This window comes from Podarcis muralis, chromosome 13 (genome assembly GCF_964188315.1).
Source record: "Podarcis muralis chromosome 13, rPodMur119.hap1.1, whole genome shotgun sequence".
In the NCBI taxonomy this organism is placed as follows: Eukaryota; Metazoa; Chordata; class Lepidosauria; order Squamata; family Lacertidae; genus Podarcis; species Podarcis muralis.
The window spans coordinates 26647170-26661806 of NC_135667.1; the positions used below are offsets into that span (position 1 = coordinate 26647170).

The 14637-nt window shown below is 41.5% G+C and overlaps 2 protein-coding genes across 2 annotated transcripts; both read right to left on the reverse strand.

Moving 5' to 3' along the window:
- Positions 1-3068: 3068 nt before the first annotated feature.
- On the reverse strand, positions 3069-4058 carry LOC114582129 (olfactory receptor 11A1-like). The gene has a single exon (XM_028702922.2). The coding sequence runs from the start codon at positions 4053-4055 to the stop codon at positions 3069-3071; it is 987 nt and encodes a 328-aa protein (XP_028558755.2). The 5' UTR covers positions 4056-4058.
- Positions 4059-10497: 6439 nt separating this feature from the next.
- Positions 10498-11761, reverse strand: LOC114582125 (olfactory receptor 5P50-like). The gene has a single exon (XM_028702915.2). The coding sequence runs from the start codon at positions 11485-11487 to the stop codon at positions 10498-10500; it is 990 nt and encodes a 329-aa protein (XP_028558748.2). The 5' UTR covers positions 11488-11761.
- Positions 11762-14637: the final 2876 nt, after the last annotated feature.

Sequence of the window (14637 nt, forward strand, 5' to 3'; positions counted from 1 at the left end):
CCTTGAATTTCTTCTCCTGTGCCTTTTGAACACTCCTGCTTGCCAGTTTACCAGGTGGAGGGGACATACAGTGGCAGGATTTAGGGGCAAGTGGTAGGCATTATTGGAAGCACATTGTGGTGGGGTCATGCATTGGATCCATCTTCCCAACACCTACATCACTTCAGCTAATCCAGATTGGGAGGAGACAGGGCAGCTCTAATGTTTGGGATGCACTGGCACATTGGCAGGAGCACTGCATTGGTTCCACCATTTCACTGACACATCCCCAACCTCACTGCCACCCTACATCACTCCATCCAATCCATGTAAGCTGCAGGGGCACAAGTGTTAGAAGGATGGATCTCTGGCACAGACTCAGCTGCCCTAGTGTTTCTCCTTTTACAGTTGGCCAAGTTGAAATTAAAAAAAAATAGTTGCATTGTCTTGTACAGGATCATTTCCCTGTGCTCAGCAAGTCTTCCAGGTGGGCCCAAGCTACATCCTTTGTATGATCTCTGCAAAATCCTCTGCTTGTTAAGGATTAATAAGCATTCTCCACACAGGAATTGTTGTGACTCCTTTCCCACTGAATGCCTTGAAATGAAATTCTGTAAAGCTGTTTCACAAAGAGACATTTTGATATTTAAAAGTGCCAGGTGTAAGCTTAGAGAAGCCCCTATTAAAATCCCAACAGAGCTCCGATTGATTAGATGTGAAAGAGGGAAAGGTCACTTCTGCCATGAACATTTGTCAAAAAAAGAATTTGTAATGGGCACAACCAAGCATGTACAAATACAGTGGTACCTCAGGTTAAGTACTTAATTCGTTCCGGAGGTCCGTTCTTAACCTGAAACTGTTCTTAACCTGAAGCACCATTTTAGCTAATGGGGCCTCCTGCTGCTGCCACGCTGCTGGAGCACGATTTCTGTTCTCATCCTGAAGCAAAGTTCTTAACCTGAAGCACTATTTCTGGGTTAGCGGAGTCTGTAACCTGAAGCGTATGTAACCTGAAGCGTATGTAACCCGAGGTACCACTGTACTGAAATGTTGAGAGAAGACACAACACTGTTTCTATACAACAGTTAAGAGACATAAAAGCACTGCCCTCTTTTGCATTTAGTCACCATAGTAGAGTTGCTTTTATATCACAATAATTGTGTATTCAGCATGTGCAGGAAATGCTATTCTGGAATCCAACACAGGGGAAAACTTCAACTACTTACCAGTGGTTTCTAATCTTTATACAGGAACAGTATACGATTGATGTTTGCAAAGGCATTTTGCTATATTATGAAATTCACGTTCTTCAGGTAATAAGATGAAGATTTCGCTGATCATACTGATGGATCAGTTACAGTGACAATGGCTGATTCTCTGTCATAGTCAGTGCTTCTTATGTAGACTGTAATTACATATGAAGAAAGCAAGAAGAAGACACTCACTGGCTAATTAACCTCTTGGGATATGCCCATGTTGGAGTGGGGATAAGTTTGAAAAAGGAGGAGGAGGAGCATCACTAAACACTCAACTTCCAAAAAGTTCAAGAGAAACCAACATTATTTATAATAACATTAGAAAAATGTCTCAAGGGTGGGGGAGCACCCCATCTCAAGGTTGTACTTGGATGGTGAGTTTGATGAGCTTCAATCCCAAAATACAAAATAAACAAACAAATAGAAAGGGAGAAGCAAATAGAAACAAATAGAAAGGGAGAAGAATAAGAAAATGCATTTCAAATATTTAGTCTCTCCTGTGGTGCAATGGGTCAGTGCATCTGACCATTAACCAGAAGGTTAGTGGTTCAAGTCCAACTAGTGACAGCTGTGGGCAGGAGTCCTGAATTGCAGTGGTTGGACTAGATGACCCTTGGAGTCCCTTCCAACTCTACAATTCTATGATTCTATGTTCTATTTGAAATAGCTCTAACTTAACTGAGGTGGTGAATGTAATTTAAACCTTTAAAGTTCTAAAGTGTTTGAGACCAAGACATTTGAAATAATATGTCATACTGGTCTAGTTTCCACCCCATTAATGGTGATCTTTACATCTGACCCACCTAATTTGGTCACTCAAGATTCCCTTGGTTCAGAGGTCAGAAGCTATGGTGCTCCTTACCAGTCGCTGGATGAGGGTCTGCTGGATCTGCATATCCTCCAACCATCCCAATTTGACCGGGACACCCCAGAATTACAGAAGCCATCCCTGCTTCTGATTGGATCCCAGAATGTCCCATTTTTGGTACTCCATTCTCACACAAGTTACCTGCCTCCTGCAAGTGTGAGACCAAAAGATGTGTAGTTTTTTGTGCCACACTTGCCTTGTGCACCTCCTCCTCCTCCACAGTTTTCACTTAAAAACCAGCATACTTGTTTCACACTTCCCAGATGCAAACTGAAACACAAATATCCTTTGAAACTCACATTTCACTGAATTTTATATAGCAGTTCTTCTGTGATCTAGTGTGTAAAAAAAACAACACCACAAAAATATGTGCATACATATGAATGTGAATATGTAGGTTTCGTGGTGGAGTGGAAATGACCACGTTCATTTTGACCAAGCCTATATTTGCCTTGGTCACGTGAGTAAGGGGGCTTGGTCAATGGGGCTTGTGTGTGAGAAAGAAGGAGTAGCACTTGAGTCGGTGTGTGGAAAGGTTTAACATCGTATTTCGAGGGAATGGAGAGGGGTATGTAACTAGTAAGAAGAAGTGCATGTGGAAATGATATGCTATGTTGATGGGTTATATGCATTACGTGAATGGGAAGTGTTGGACACCGGGGAGCATAACGTGCTTAGTGGCAGAGCAATGGGAATGTTAGAGAGGGTGTTGCATGAATGGTATGAGTATGTGATTAATTGTGCAGACATTAGGAATGGCTACAAAAAGGTATTGCAATTGATTTGTCATATGTAGCTTACAGTGTTCACCTATAATGTTCATTAGCTACAATACAGAGGGCTCTGTAACATGTCTCCAAGGTCTTAGAACATAGCCTAAATGACTTTTGAATGTTGCCTTTCTTAGTGTGTATGAGGTTCACAAACTCCATATCGTTCCCTTTTTTCTAGCTATGGAAGTCTAGTCACCTTATGCAACATCTAAAGATTTGAAGGCCAGAGTTGAATGCACATTTGCACATATGGCTGCCTGCTCTCCTCAAGGCTTCCTTCACCTCCTTGTTCCTCAGGCTGTATATGAGGGGATTGACTAGAGGTGTCAAAATAGTGTAAAAAACAGAGAATAATTTGTTCAGCTCTTTCAGTTCATTGGTATCTGGCAAAACATATACAATGATGAGAGTGCCATAGAAAATGGTCACCACAATGAGGTGAGAAGAGCAAGTAGAGAAGGCCTTTTGCCTCCCTGTGGTGGATGGAATTTGAAGAATGGCTGCAATGATGTACATGTATGATGCTAAGGTCAGAATGAATGGTGGCAGGGTAGCTATTGAAGTCAGAACAGTCGATATGAGTTTAACCCGCCGTGTGTCACTGCAGGCCAGATTAATCAATGGAGTGAAATCACAAAAGAAATGTTGAATGACATTGTGGCCACAGAATGTTAGCTGCAATACAAATATAAATACTGTTGTGTCCATCACAAAGCTGCTCATCCAAGATCCAACCACCAGCAGGAGGCAAACCTTTGCATTCATATGTGTGGAATAATGCAGTGGGCGACATATTGCCAAGCAGCGATCATAAGACATTGCTGCCAGGAGATAGCATTCTGTTCCTGCTAAAACCCCAAAAGTCCAGAATTGGACCAAGCAGCTATGAATAGACACACTATCATTATGTGTTAATAAACTGGCCAGCATTCTGGGGAGGATGGTTGAGCTGTAACAGGTCTCTAAGCAAGACAAATTCCCAAGGAAGAAATACATGGGTGTGTGTAAGTGCCGATCAGTCACAACTAGTCCAACAATGATCAAGTTCCCAACCATGGTCATGATGTAGATCATGAGAAAAACAATGAAGAGAAGAATTTGTAGGTCATGGAAGTCTCCAAAGCCACGAAGGATGAATTCTGTAATGATGGTCTCATTACGCCCAGCAGGTTTTTGCATCTTTTTCAGTTGAAGGGGGGAATGGAATTTGTCCAATCAACAATAAAAAAAATTATCGCTTAAAGAAAGAAAGGAAAAAATAGGGAGGTAGTCAAGAGGAAGGAAGAATACAGTATATTTTATATTTTGCAATTTCTTAATTTAAAAGCAGAGCTTAAAATCATGAAAGTATCCTTATAAGAGTATATAAAACAATGTAGGGGACTCAAGCACATAGAACTGTGTATAATCTTATGCATCAGGGAAAACCAGAGCATCGTGATACAGTAAGTCTTTACAAGATATCTGAAGCAACTGATAGCTACTGCTTTACATATGGCACATAGTACAAGGGCAAGAGCAGAAAATGTCAATTTTTTTGTCTCTACCCTATAATACTGTGTAGGGTGCACTGCCATGACTAGAAGTTTCCTAGATGATCTAAGTGATCTTACTGGCCCATGCAGGAGCAAGCAGTCTTTCAGGTAACGCAGTCCTGAATTCTTCAAGGCTTTCTATGTTAACAACAAGATATTGAACAGGGCCCGGTAGCTGATTGTCAGGCATTGCAGTTCCTTCAACTCAAGTGCAATAGCACCAGTTGCAGCTTCTGGAACAATTCCAGTGAAAGTGCCACATAAAAGAGCATTACAATAATTGATGCATGAATCAGAGTGACCAAGGTAAGGGCATTGTTGGCATCCCACCCTAAGCCAATAATAAGTGCTGCATGTCACAGAGGTCATTTGGCCCTCCAGTAACAAAGCTGGATCAAGGCGTGAAACTTTGTGTCTCTATCTTGACAAGATTCAGCTTTGGTTTGTTGGTTCTCATCCACCCAACCACTGCAGCTAGGCATCTTTGAAAATAGTCACAGACTCTCCTGCTTCAGATGTAACAGAGAAATGGAGCTGGGAGTCCTCACCATACAGATGACGCCATGTTATGATCTGACAGCAGATCACTGCTCCAGCATTTCATGTCTTACCGAGAATATTGTGTGTGGCCATGCAAAGTTGAAGTGCTGAAGTGTATGAACAGTTGTTTCCACAAGTCAGCTGGTGAGTGTATTGTTGGAATCGCATACCAAATAAGGCAGCTTTGTATGTTCATGTGATCACTGCATTCACAGAGCCCAGAATTAACTCTGTCCCAACTGCATTAGGAGGTTAGACTTCCCATAATTTACGACATAGTAAAGTGACATTATGACCTGTGACTGCCAAAAGAGCCCAATTCGTTCCATAGGTGTACCCTTTCAGCTCCAAACTCACTGCCACCATGTCCTTCCCCCGCCCCACTCAGATAAGCTGCAGTGACACCAGTGTTGGGAGGGCAGCCACCACAGCACTATACAAAACCATCAGCATCTACTGGTTTTTCTCCTTTCAGAACTGGCCACATTAAATTAACTCACTCTGTCTAGAAAAATTATCCCTGTGCCCACCAAGCTTGAAAATTGGGCCCAAACTGCTCTATAAACTCCCTATAAGCCTTCCTACTAGGTGGCTGGTTAATAAGCATTGGTCACCCAGTAAATGAGTGGCTGATTTCACACTGAATTTGTTCCACCAAAATTCTGCAAGCCAGTTGCACTAACATTTCCCTGCTTAAAGCTGAGAGATGAAAGAAGATCCTCTTTAATTTGTGACAGAGTTCTTGGCTGATTAGATGCAAATGAGGATAGGACTCCTGACAAAAAAAGAAGTTATCTAATAAAAACAGCTGAGCATGTCACAGTAGTGTAGGCTGGAGAGAAGACAGAATGAGAGAATTAAAGGGCATGGAAGCCCTGTCCTCCTTTGCGTCTGGTCACCATAGGGGACTTGTTTTTATGGCAGGCTGTTTGGAATAATCATGTATTCAGTATGTGTGGAGAAGGAACTGGCAGACCACTCCAGTATTTTGTCAAGAAAACCGAGGTTATGCTCTGGTTCATGGGGTTACGGAGGGTCAAACAGGACTAAACAACAACAGTATGTGCAGAAAATTCAAAACTGGGATCTAAAGCAATAGATAACTTGGACTACTCACCTTTGATTATAATCTAGAGTCGCTCTTTAGAACTGATCAGAAAAAGGTCTTTTGGTTTGTTATCAATTCCATAATTTTAAGGGATGAAATGACGATTTCTCCAGTCATGTTGCTGGATCAGTTTCAGTGACAATGGCTGATTCCCCTTCATGCTCAGAACTTCTTATCCAGAATGTAATTTCTTATGAAGAAGAAACAGGCACTTATTGGCTAATTGACCTCTTGGGATACTCTAGTGTTGTAGTGGAGTAATCTTTTAAAAACATCACTGAGAATTTCAAGTGAAGCCCAAACAATTTATGATAGATAATATTAGAGAAATTACTCAAAGGGGACCCACACCATCTTAACCTTCAAAGTCCTAAAGAGCTTGTGATCAAGATTCATGAAGGAATATCTTACTCTGATCTAAGCTCCCACCCCATGGATGGTGCTCTTTCTACCTAACCCACTTAGCTTGTCACCCAAGATTCCTTTGGCTCAGTGTGTATTTATTTCAAGAGCACTGTCACTCTTTTCATGCCTGCCATTCTCTTTATCACAAAAATATAATATTTTTAAGATTTAGATGACAGTTAAATTTCTGTGGCCACAATGTCATTGAGCATTTCTTTTGTGATTTCATTCTAACTATGAACCTGGCCTGTAACGGTGCACATCAGGTAAAACTCCTATCAGCCGTTCTCACCTCTATTGCCCCCCTGCCACCATTCATTCTGACTATGACATCAAATGCGTACATAATGTCGGCCATTCTTGGCATCCTGTCCACCACAGGGCTTCTCTACCTGCTCTTCCCATCAGCATCTCAGTCAAGGGTCTTTTAAATAAAGAAATAAAAACATATACTTCAAAAGCATTTTCTTATTATTCCTGTCTACACATATGCCCCAAAGGTGACTGGAAGCATAGCAAAATGCATACGGGAGAGGAGTAACTAAGGTTGCAATCCTATGGACCAGGAGTGGGGAACAATTGACCAGTGGGCCAGATGCAATCTCTAGAATTTTCTCATTTGGCCTAAAGTGCCTCCCCACACCCAGAAAGAATCAAGTTTTTGACTACAGTGGTACCTTGGGTTAAGAACTTAATTCGTTCTAGAGGTCTGTTCTTAGTCTGAAGCACCACTTTAGCTAATGGGGCCTCCTGCTGCCGCTGCACCGCCACTGCACGATTTCTGTTCTCATCCTGAAGCAAAGTTCTTAATCCAAGGTAATATTTCTGGGTTAGCGGAGTTTGTAACCTGAAGTGTATGTAACCTGAAGCGTATGTAACCCAAGGTACCACTGTGTACATAAATGCTTCCCTCAAGCCTAATTGCAGGAGTGGGACTTTTTACAGGGTTCCAACTGGGAAGGGCACTGGGCACTGCAAGCTCTCCAAACCACAATTTGACTTGAAAAAAAAGCTTGCTACTGAAGTCTTGAGCCTAATGGCTATGGTTGGAGGCAATATTCTGAAGAAAGTAGCTGGGGAGGGTAGGGTTATTGTATGTGAGCATTTCTGTAATGTGGTTGTATCCATTTAAATTAAGGGACCTAAGTTGGTCATGTCCATTATTTACTATGGGTTCATTCTGAGCACAACTAGCATATAGTACATCCCACAGAGCATGTGAATCTGTATCAATGGTCTATCTGAGTGTGTGATTTATATGAGGGTGGCTATACCCATCTAGTCTTGCCTGATTTTGTCTTGGCCATTCAAGTAATACATGAAAGGGGCTTGTGACCAAGAAGGGGGGGGGGGCAGCACTTTAACCAGCTGTGCAAGAAGTGTGTACATTGTATCTGTGTGAAACAGGGAGAGGGGTATGTAACTAGTAAGAAGAATATATGCCAAAGTCATGTGGCATGTTGATTTATTATATGGAGAATATGGTGTGTTAGACACAGGGAAGAATTATTATTATTATTATTATTTATACTTTTTGTTTTATTAATATTATTATGGGTTAAATTTCTATACAGCCCTTCATCTGAGGGTTATAGGGCAGTTTACAATATAAAAACACAAAAATACATAACATAGTTAGAAACCAAAACAAGAACATCCACCCACACGGTTTAAAAGGCCATAAATTGTTTAATTTGCCAAAGGTCTGGGAGAAGAGGAATAATAATATTTATTTATACATACATACATACCCCACCCATCTGGCTGGGTTTCCCCAGCCACTCTGGGCTGTTCACAACAGGATATTAAAAACACGATAAAACATCAAACATTAAAAACTTCCCTAAACAGGGCTGCCTTCAGATGTCTTTTAAAAGTCAGGTAGTTGTTTATTTCCTTGACATCTGATGGGAGGGCATTCCACAGGGTGGGCACCACTACCGAGAAGGCCCTCTGCCTGGTTCCCTGAAAGCTCACTTCTTGCAGTGAGGGAACCGCCAAAACACCCTCAGAGCTGGACCTCAGTGTCCGGGCTGAACGATGTGGGTGGAGATGCTCCTTCAGGTACACTGGGCAGAGGTCATCCAGGGCTTTAAAGGTCAGTACCAACACTTTGAATTGTGCTCAGAAACGTACTGGGAGCCAATGTAGGTCTTTCAGTTATATGGTCTCGGCGGCCACTCCCAGTCACCAGTCTAGCTGCCAGGTTGTGATTGTTTTTGCCTGGTTCCTAAACATATGTTATGAAGGCGCCAGAGGAGCCTCCCTGGGGAGAGCATCCCGCAAGAGGGGATCCACTGCAGAAGAGGCACATTCTTGTGTTGCTGACCTCTCAAGGCACACGAAGAAGGAACTCAGGTGATGATTGCAGAGTCTGGGTTTTATACAAAATAGTCTTAAAGTGACTTAAGAAGACAAAATGCAAACAAGTAAAACCGTTAAAAAGCCATAAAATTAATGTACAATGCAAAATGTTCTAGATGGCCATCCAAGGATACAGCAAGGAGATATCCTATCCCACCAGATGAACACCACAGTAGAGGCTAGTTTCACTACCAAAGGCCTGGGTAAAAGTAAGTATCTTAGCCTGGCACCTAAAAAACACCAATGATGGAACCAGATGCACTTCCCTGGCCAGAATATTCCACAAATGGGGGTCCACTACTGAAAAGGCCTGTAATCACATGGCCAGCCACTGCATGAAATATACAACAAATGTGACAGAGTAATGTGATTCAGGACTGAGTGATGATAATATTTGTAGGGATCAGATGGGATTACCATGAGGAATTATAAAATATACATCAAGCCATCGTGTCCACAATGAAAGCATTGTGTTGACTGGGTTCGATATATTGACGATAGTTTCTGATTAAATCCCATAAGATTCTACATTCATGCCCTTTCCATGCCCTTTTGCCTCTACTGTCCATCTCTCTTGCCTGAAAAGTCAGGTACACAGCCCATTTGCTTCGCCAGGCAGGCATCCTTGGCCATAAAGATAGTGGGCAAGCTTCTTGGAAGTAGCTTTCTGATATGGTAATCTTAGGATGTTAATCTTAGGGCCAGGAAACAGATCTCACAGGAAGGTGATAATGATTGTTGTCCTCCTGGCCATCCTTCTTATCATATGTATTGCTTGTTTATCACCTCCGGGGTTGCCAAATGCTCTTCTTTGTAGTTCTGTTCTTTGTTTACCCTGTGCTTAATTAGTTTTAGTAGTTCAACTTGTCCCCATGTGGGTTTGTGGAAATGCTCAGAAGAAATCTGATTGTTTCTTCCGAACACTCTGTAAAAAGCTTTTTTGTGAATAAAACTACCTGGGCCAGGGGCTGCAGATGGACAAGCACAGAGAGACGATTATACGCACCTTTCCCAGAGTCTTGCTGGTTCAAGCCTCTGTGTGTATTCTTATTAATCAGAGTTCAATCCTTCCTTTACTTTACGAATGCAACAAATATTAAAAGAGGGATAGGTGGTAAGTGTGACTAAGTGTGAACATTAGGAGAAGGTATTGCAAAAAGAAAGTTGATTTGTTATATGTGATTCATGACATCCATCTCTGATGTTCATTGGTCGAAATGTAGAGGGTACTGGAAGGAGTATCCCAGGTGTTCAATACAGCCAAAACAAAAGCAGAATCCTTTTAAATGTTTTGATTTCTTGAAGAAGAAGCCCTTTCATTCCTCATTACAATTCATCTTGAAACAAACACTGACATTCAAAATAATTGAACTGGAAACGACCAAGGAAAGTTAAGTACAGAAGTACCTGTACTTAGAACTTAGAACTTAGAAGTACCTGTAACTTAGAAGTTATGTATGTACAAGAAAAAATTCCAATTACCAATTTTCATCTATATTAATTTATATATTGTGGTTCCTCTGGAAAGCTCCAAATATGATATATGAGATTCACTATTAATCTCCAATCCAGATGGTACCCTGCTGTATCCCTCCTTAGCTATACAGGGAGAATATTCCAAGTGATATTAGAATTCAACATGATCAAGCCTCCTTGTTTAGAAACACCATCATAAGAGCTGAAAACAAGACGTCAATGCACTCTTATGTGAATTACAAAATTGGCTACCTGACTTTCTCAGGGCTTCTTTCACTTCTTTGTTCCTCAGGCTGTATATGAGGGGATTGACCAAAGGTGTCAAGATGGTGTAAAAAACAGAGAACACTTTGTTCAGTTCTTTCAGTTCATTGGTATCTGGCAAAACATACACAATGGTTAGGGTGCCATAGAAAATGGTCACCACAATGAGGTGAGCAGAGCAGGTAGAGAAGGCCTTTTGCCTTCCTGTAGCGGAGGGGATTTGAAGAATGGCAGCAATGATATACACATATGATGTTACGGTCAGAATGAATGGTGGCAGGGTAGCAAAAGAAGCCAGAATGGCTGATACCAGTTTAACTTGTTGTGCGCCACTGCAGGCCAGATTAATCAATGGAGTGAGATCACAAAAGAAATGCTCGATGATATTGTGGCCACAAAAGGATAACTGTGATATAAAGAGAAATGAGGCTGTGTTTATCACAAAGCTGCCAATCCAAGATCCAGCAACAAGCTGAAGGCAAATCTTGAGATTCATAAGTGTGGAGTAGTACAGGGGTCGGCAAATTGCCAAGTAGCGATCATAAGACATTGCTGCCAGGAGATAGCATTCTACAGCCGCAAAAACCGCAAAAGCCCATAACTGAAGAAAACAGCTATAAATAGACACAGCTTGGTTCTGAGTTAAGAAACTGGCCAGCATTCTAGGGAGGATGGTTGAGCTGTAACAAATCTCCAAGCAAGACAAATTGCCCAAGAAGAAATACATGGGGGTATGGAGGTGCTGAACTCTCACAACTAGAACAACAATGATCAGGTTCCCAACTATAGTCGTGATGTAAATAACTAGAAACACCACAAAGAGAGGAATTTGCAGATCACGTAGGTCTCCAAAGCCATGAAGGATGAATTCTGTAATGATGGTTTCATTTCTCTCCTCTGGTTTCTGCATCCTTTCCATCAGCTTAGCAGGAGAAATGCAATCTGTTTGATTAGCATTACATAAGAAGCATTACACGAGAAGCAGGCAAACAGGAAGGAGTGCACTCTGATTCGATAAAAGAATTGGGCAGCTTCTGGAGGAGTCAGGAGTTAATGTTCCATAAGGCAATACACAAACAGTTCATATCAACCCTGCAACAACAAACCCTGAAAATTTGCCACCTCTTTCAGAGTCTGAGCACAAGAGAAAGTATATTCCGTTTGTTAACTCACCTTCTGCAAATATCAGTAGACAAATAGTTTCCTATCCACTTAGGAGATGATAGGTTGAAGGTGATAAATGAAAACAGGTATCCAGGAAAATATATCACAATATGCTTATATGGTAAGGTGTGTTCTGTGAGTAAAAACACAAAGCTGTATGTGGTCTGTTTTGATTTTTCAAAGTCTTATTCTTTAAGCATAGATACGATGTTTCTTCATACATAGTCCTCTCAGGGATCAGTGCAGTGACAGTAAGTACATGACTCTCTCCTAACACCTTATATCGGGCATCAGAAGAATGTGAGAAGCAGCAGGCATTCATGTCCTAATTAATGTCTTAGGAAATGTTTGAGGGAATCTATGTTTCTGAGTAAGTAATAAAAAGTATTGCTTGTAAATCTCTTTGGGGAATGTCTAAGTAGACAAAACAAAGGGTTTCAAGGGAAGACAAAAGTGTTTGACTACCAGAATTTCTCATGGGATTCCCACACCCTCCCTAGACTGCCACTGAATTTCAGCTGAAGTGAAATTCATGTGCGACCTCCTAAAAGCCGAAGTCAACAAGAGTAGGGTGTGTGGATGGGTATGCACATGTGCCTGCAATGTCCCCTGCATGCTGCACACCCAGTGTACCAACACAGAATGGGAATGTCTGCAGGCATTTTCTAAGTCCATTTTAGTGAATATGTTTAGACACCGCTGTGCAGTAAGGAAACATTCAAAGTAAGATGGTCAGTATGGAGCACAAAGGGAAGCCATGGTTACTATTCCCTATTCAGGCATAGCATCTGAACATGATTAGTAAGTTGTATCAAACCCATTCACAATATTAATCATAATAAGAAGCACAAGAAAGCCAGAAAAACATGCAAATTACCGGGAGGGGGAGAGACTTCAAGAGAAACTGTGTGGATTTAAAAGTCAAAATAATAGGGCTGTGCACCTCCCCTCCACACCATCAACCCTCCCTGGGTCAACTTGGGGACCACCTGCTCCACCCTGAGTCCAGTCCCAAAGTAGTTTGGAGGGTGGTGTTTATGTTTAATGAATGCCTGATGCCTAATTAAACATACAGAAGAGAGGGGGAGGGAGAAGTAGATGTTGCTCTCCACCCCACTCCCAACTGACAGCAGGGTGGCAAGCTCAATTTTGCAGGGGGCTCTTTGGAAATGGCTTCTTTGCAGAGGCAAGGAAAGAAGAGGGTGTGTGTACATTAAGCCTGCAACTTACGTGAGGGTTCAGTTCCCAGGAACAGCACACAGGCACAAAAACACATAAAACCAGGAAGGCTCAGATCACCTCCTCTTCACTCAGATGACCTCTGCTTGTTCTCCATGCTCTTGCTAGGTCCTATCTTCCTCTCCAACTCTCTGACAATACCCGAATACTCTCCCAGGGTGAGTCCAATGGCTGATGGGATTACCAACGGTTGTTTCCCACTCCTCCACTTCCTTTTGGCATTTTTTCTACAACATGCTTTTATTTCCCCTGATTTTTCCAGTTTATCATTCTTATTCTTATTATTACAGTGGTACCTTGGTTCCCAAAAGACTTGGTTCTCAAACGCTTTGGTTCTCAAACTCCAAAAACCCAGAAATAAATGTTCTGGTTTTCGAACAATTTTTGGAAGCCGAACGTCCGATGCAGTTGTCGGCTATTGTTTCTGGGATGCCTGCACCAATCAGAAGCTGTGCCTTGGTTTTTGAACATTTTGGAAGCCAAATGGACTTCCGGAATGGATTAAGTTTGGCGCTTTTGTCTTTGCTATTCATTTTGCATTTTTGTTTTTGAGGCTTTTTCAGTTCATTTGTTTTTGTGACTGTGTGGAACCCATTTCAGCTACTGATTGATTGATTGATTGATTGATTGTGTGACTGCGGAAATGGATAAAAGTCCTCCATCCAAACTGACTATCATCAGTGCAGGGAAGAAAAAATAAATAAATTTTCATTTTTATCATCTACAATACTGTGTTATTTATTTTATAGTACAGTGCATTGATTATTGCTTTCATTTTATGGATCAATGGTGTTGTTAGATAGTAAAATTCATGTTAAATTGCTGTTTTAGGGGTTGTTTTTAAAAGTCTGGAACGGATTAATTTGTTTTGCATTACTTTCTATGGGAAAGCACGCCTTGGTTTTGGAACGCTTTGGTTTTGGAACGGACTTCCGGAAAAGATTACGTTTGAGAACCAAGGTACCACTGTATTTTATTGCTGATGTAAGGCAGGGTTGCCATACGTCCAAGAAATCCCAGACATGTCCTCTTTTGGGGGCGAACATGCCCATCCAGGAGGATTTTTACCATTTTAAGGAAATGTCTGGGGTTTGGGGAGGGGTTAAATTTCTGTGTGTGGGTGTGCATGTGGGTGGGTGGTTCAGGTTCAGGTATGGGCTCTGGTGTGGGCAGCATGGGCTCAGCAGAAAAGCTCAGCATATTTTTTGCAATCGCGGGAATAAAAGCTCAACAACTTCTTTTGTCTGGATTTTTGCCTCTGGAAATAAACCCTAATGTAAGGTTGGGATCACATAAGAAATGTGAGCATAAGTTGAAAGCTTGGTGTACAAACCTCTGACTTCTGTGTGGCTGGAATGTATTCTACCGAAAAAAATACATGAGCCACATCTATTGATCTGTCCACTTTTGTCTCTGTCTAGCTCTATCCACACATTCACACAGAGAGAGCTCCTAATACAAAAGTGAGGATGAGGTGCAGCTCTTAGCCCTTTGGCAGCGTGGCCATACTACCAGCACTTGCCTTTCAAAACCTGTACTTACCAATAAAATCTGACAACATATGAAAGAACATTTAGGTGCTACCTTTATTAGATTCATTACATTCTACATATGACATTCATTACAGTGATCTTATTTTGTTTCTTCGTTTTATTCATACTTTGAC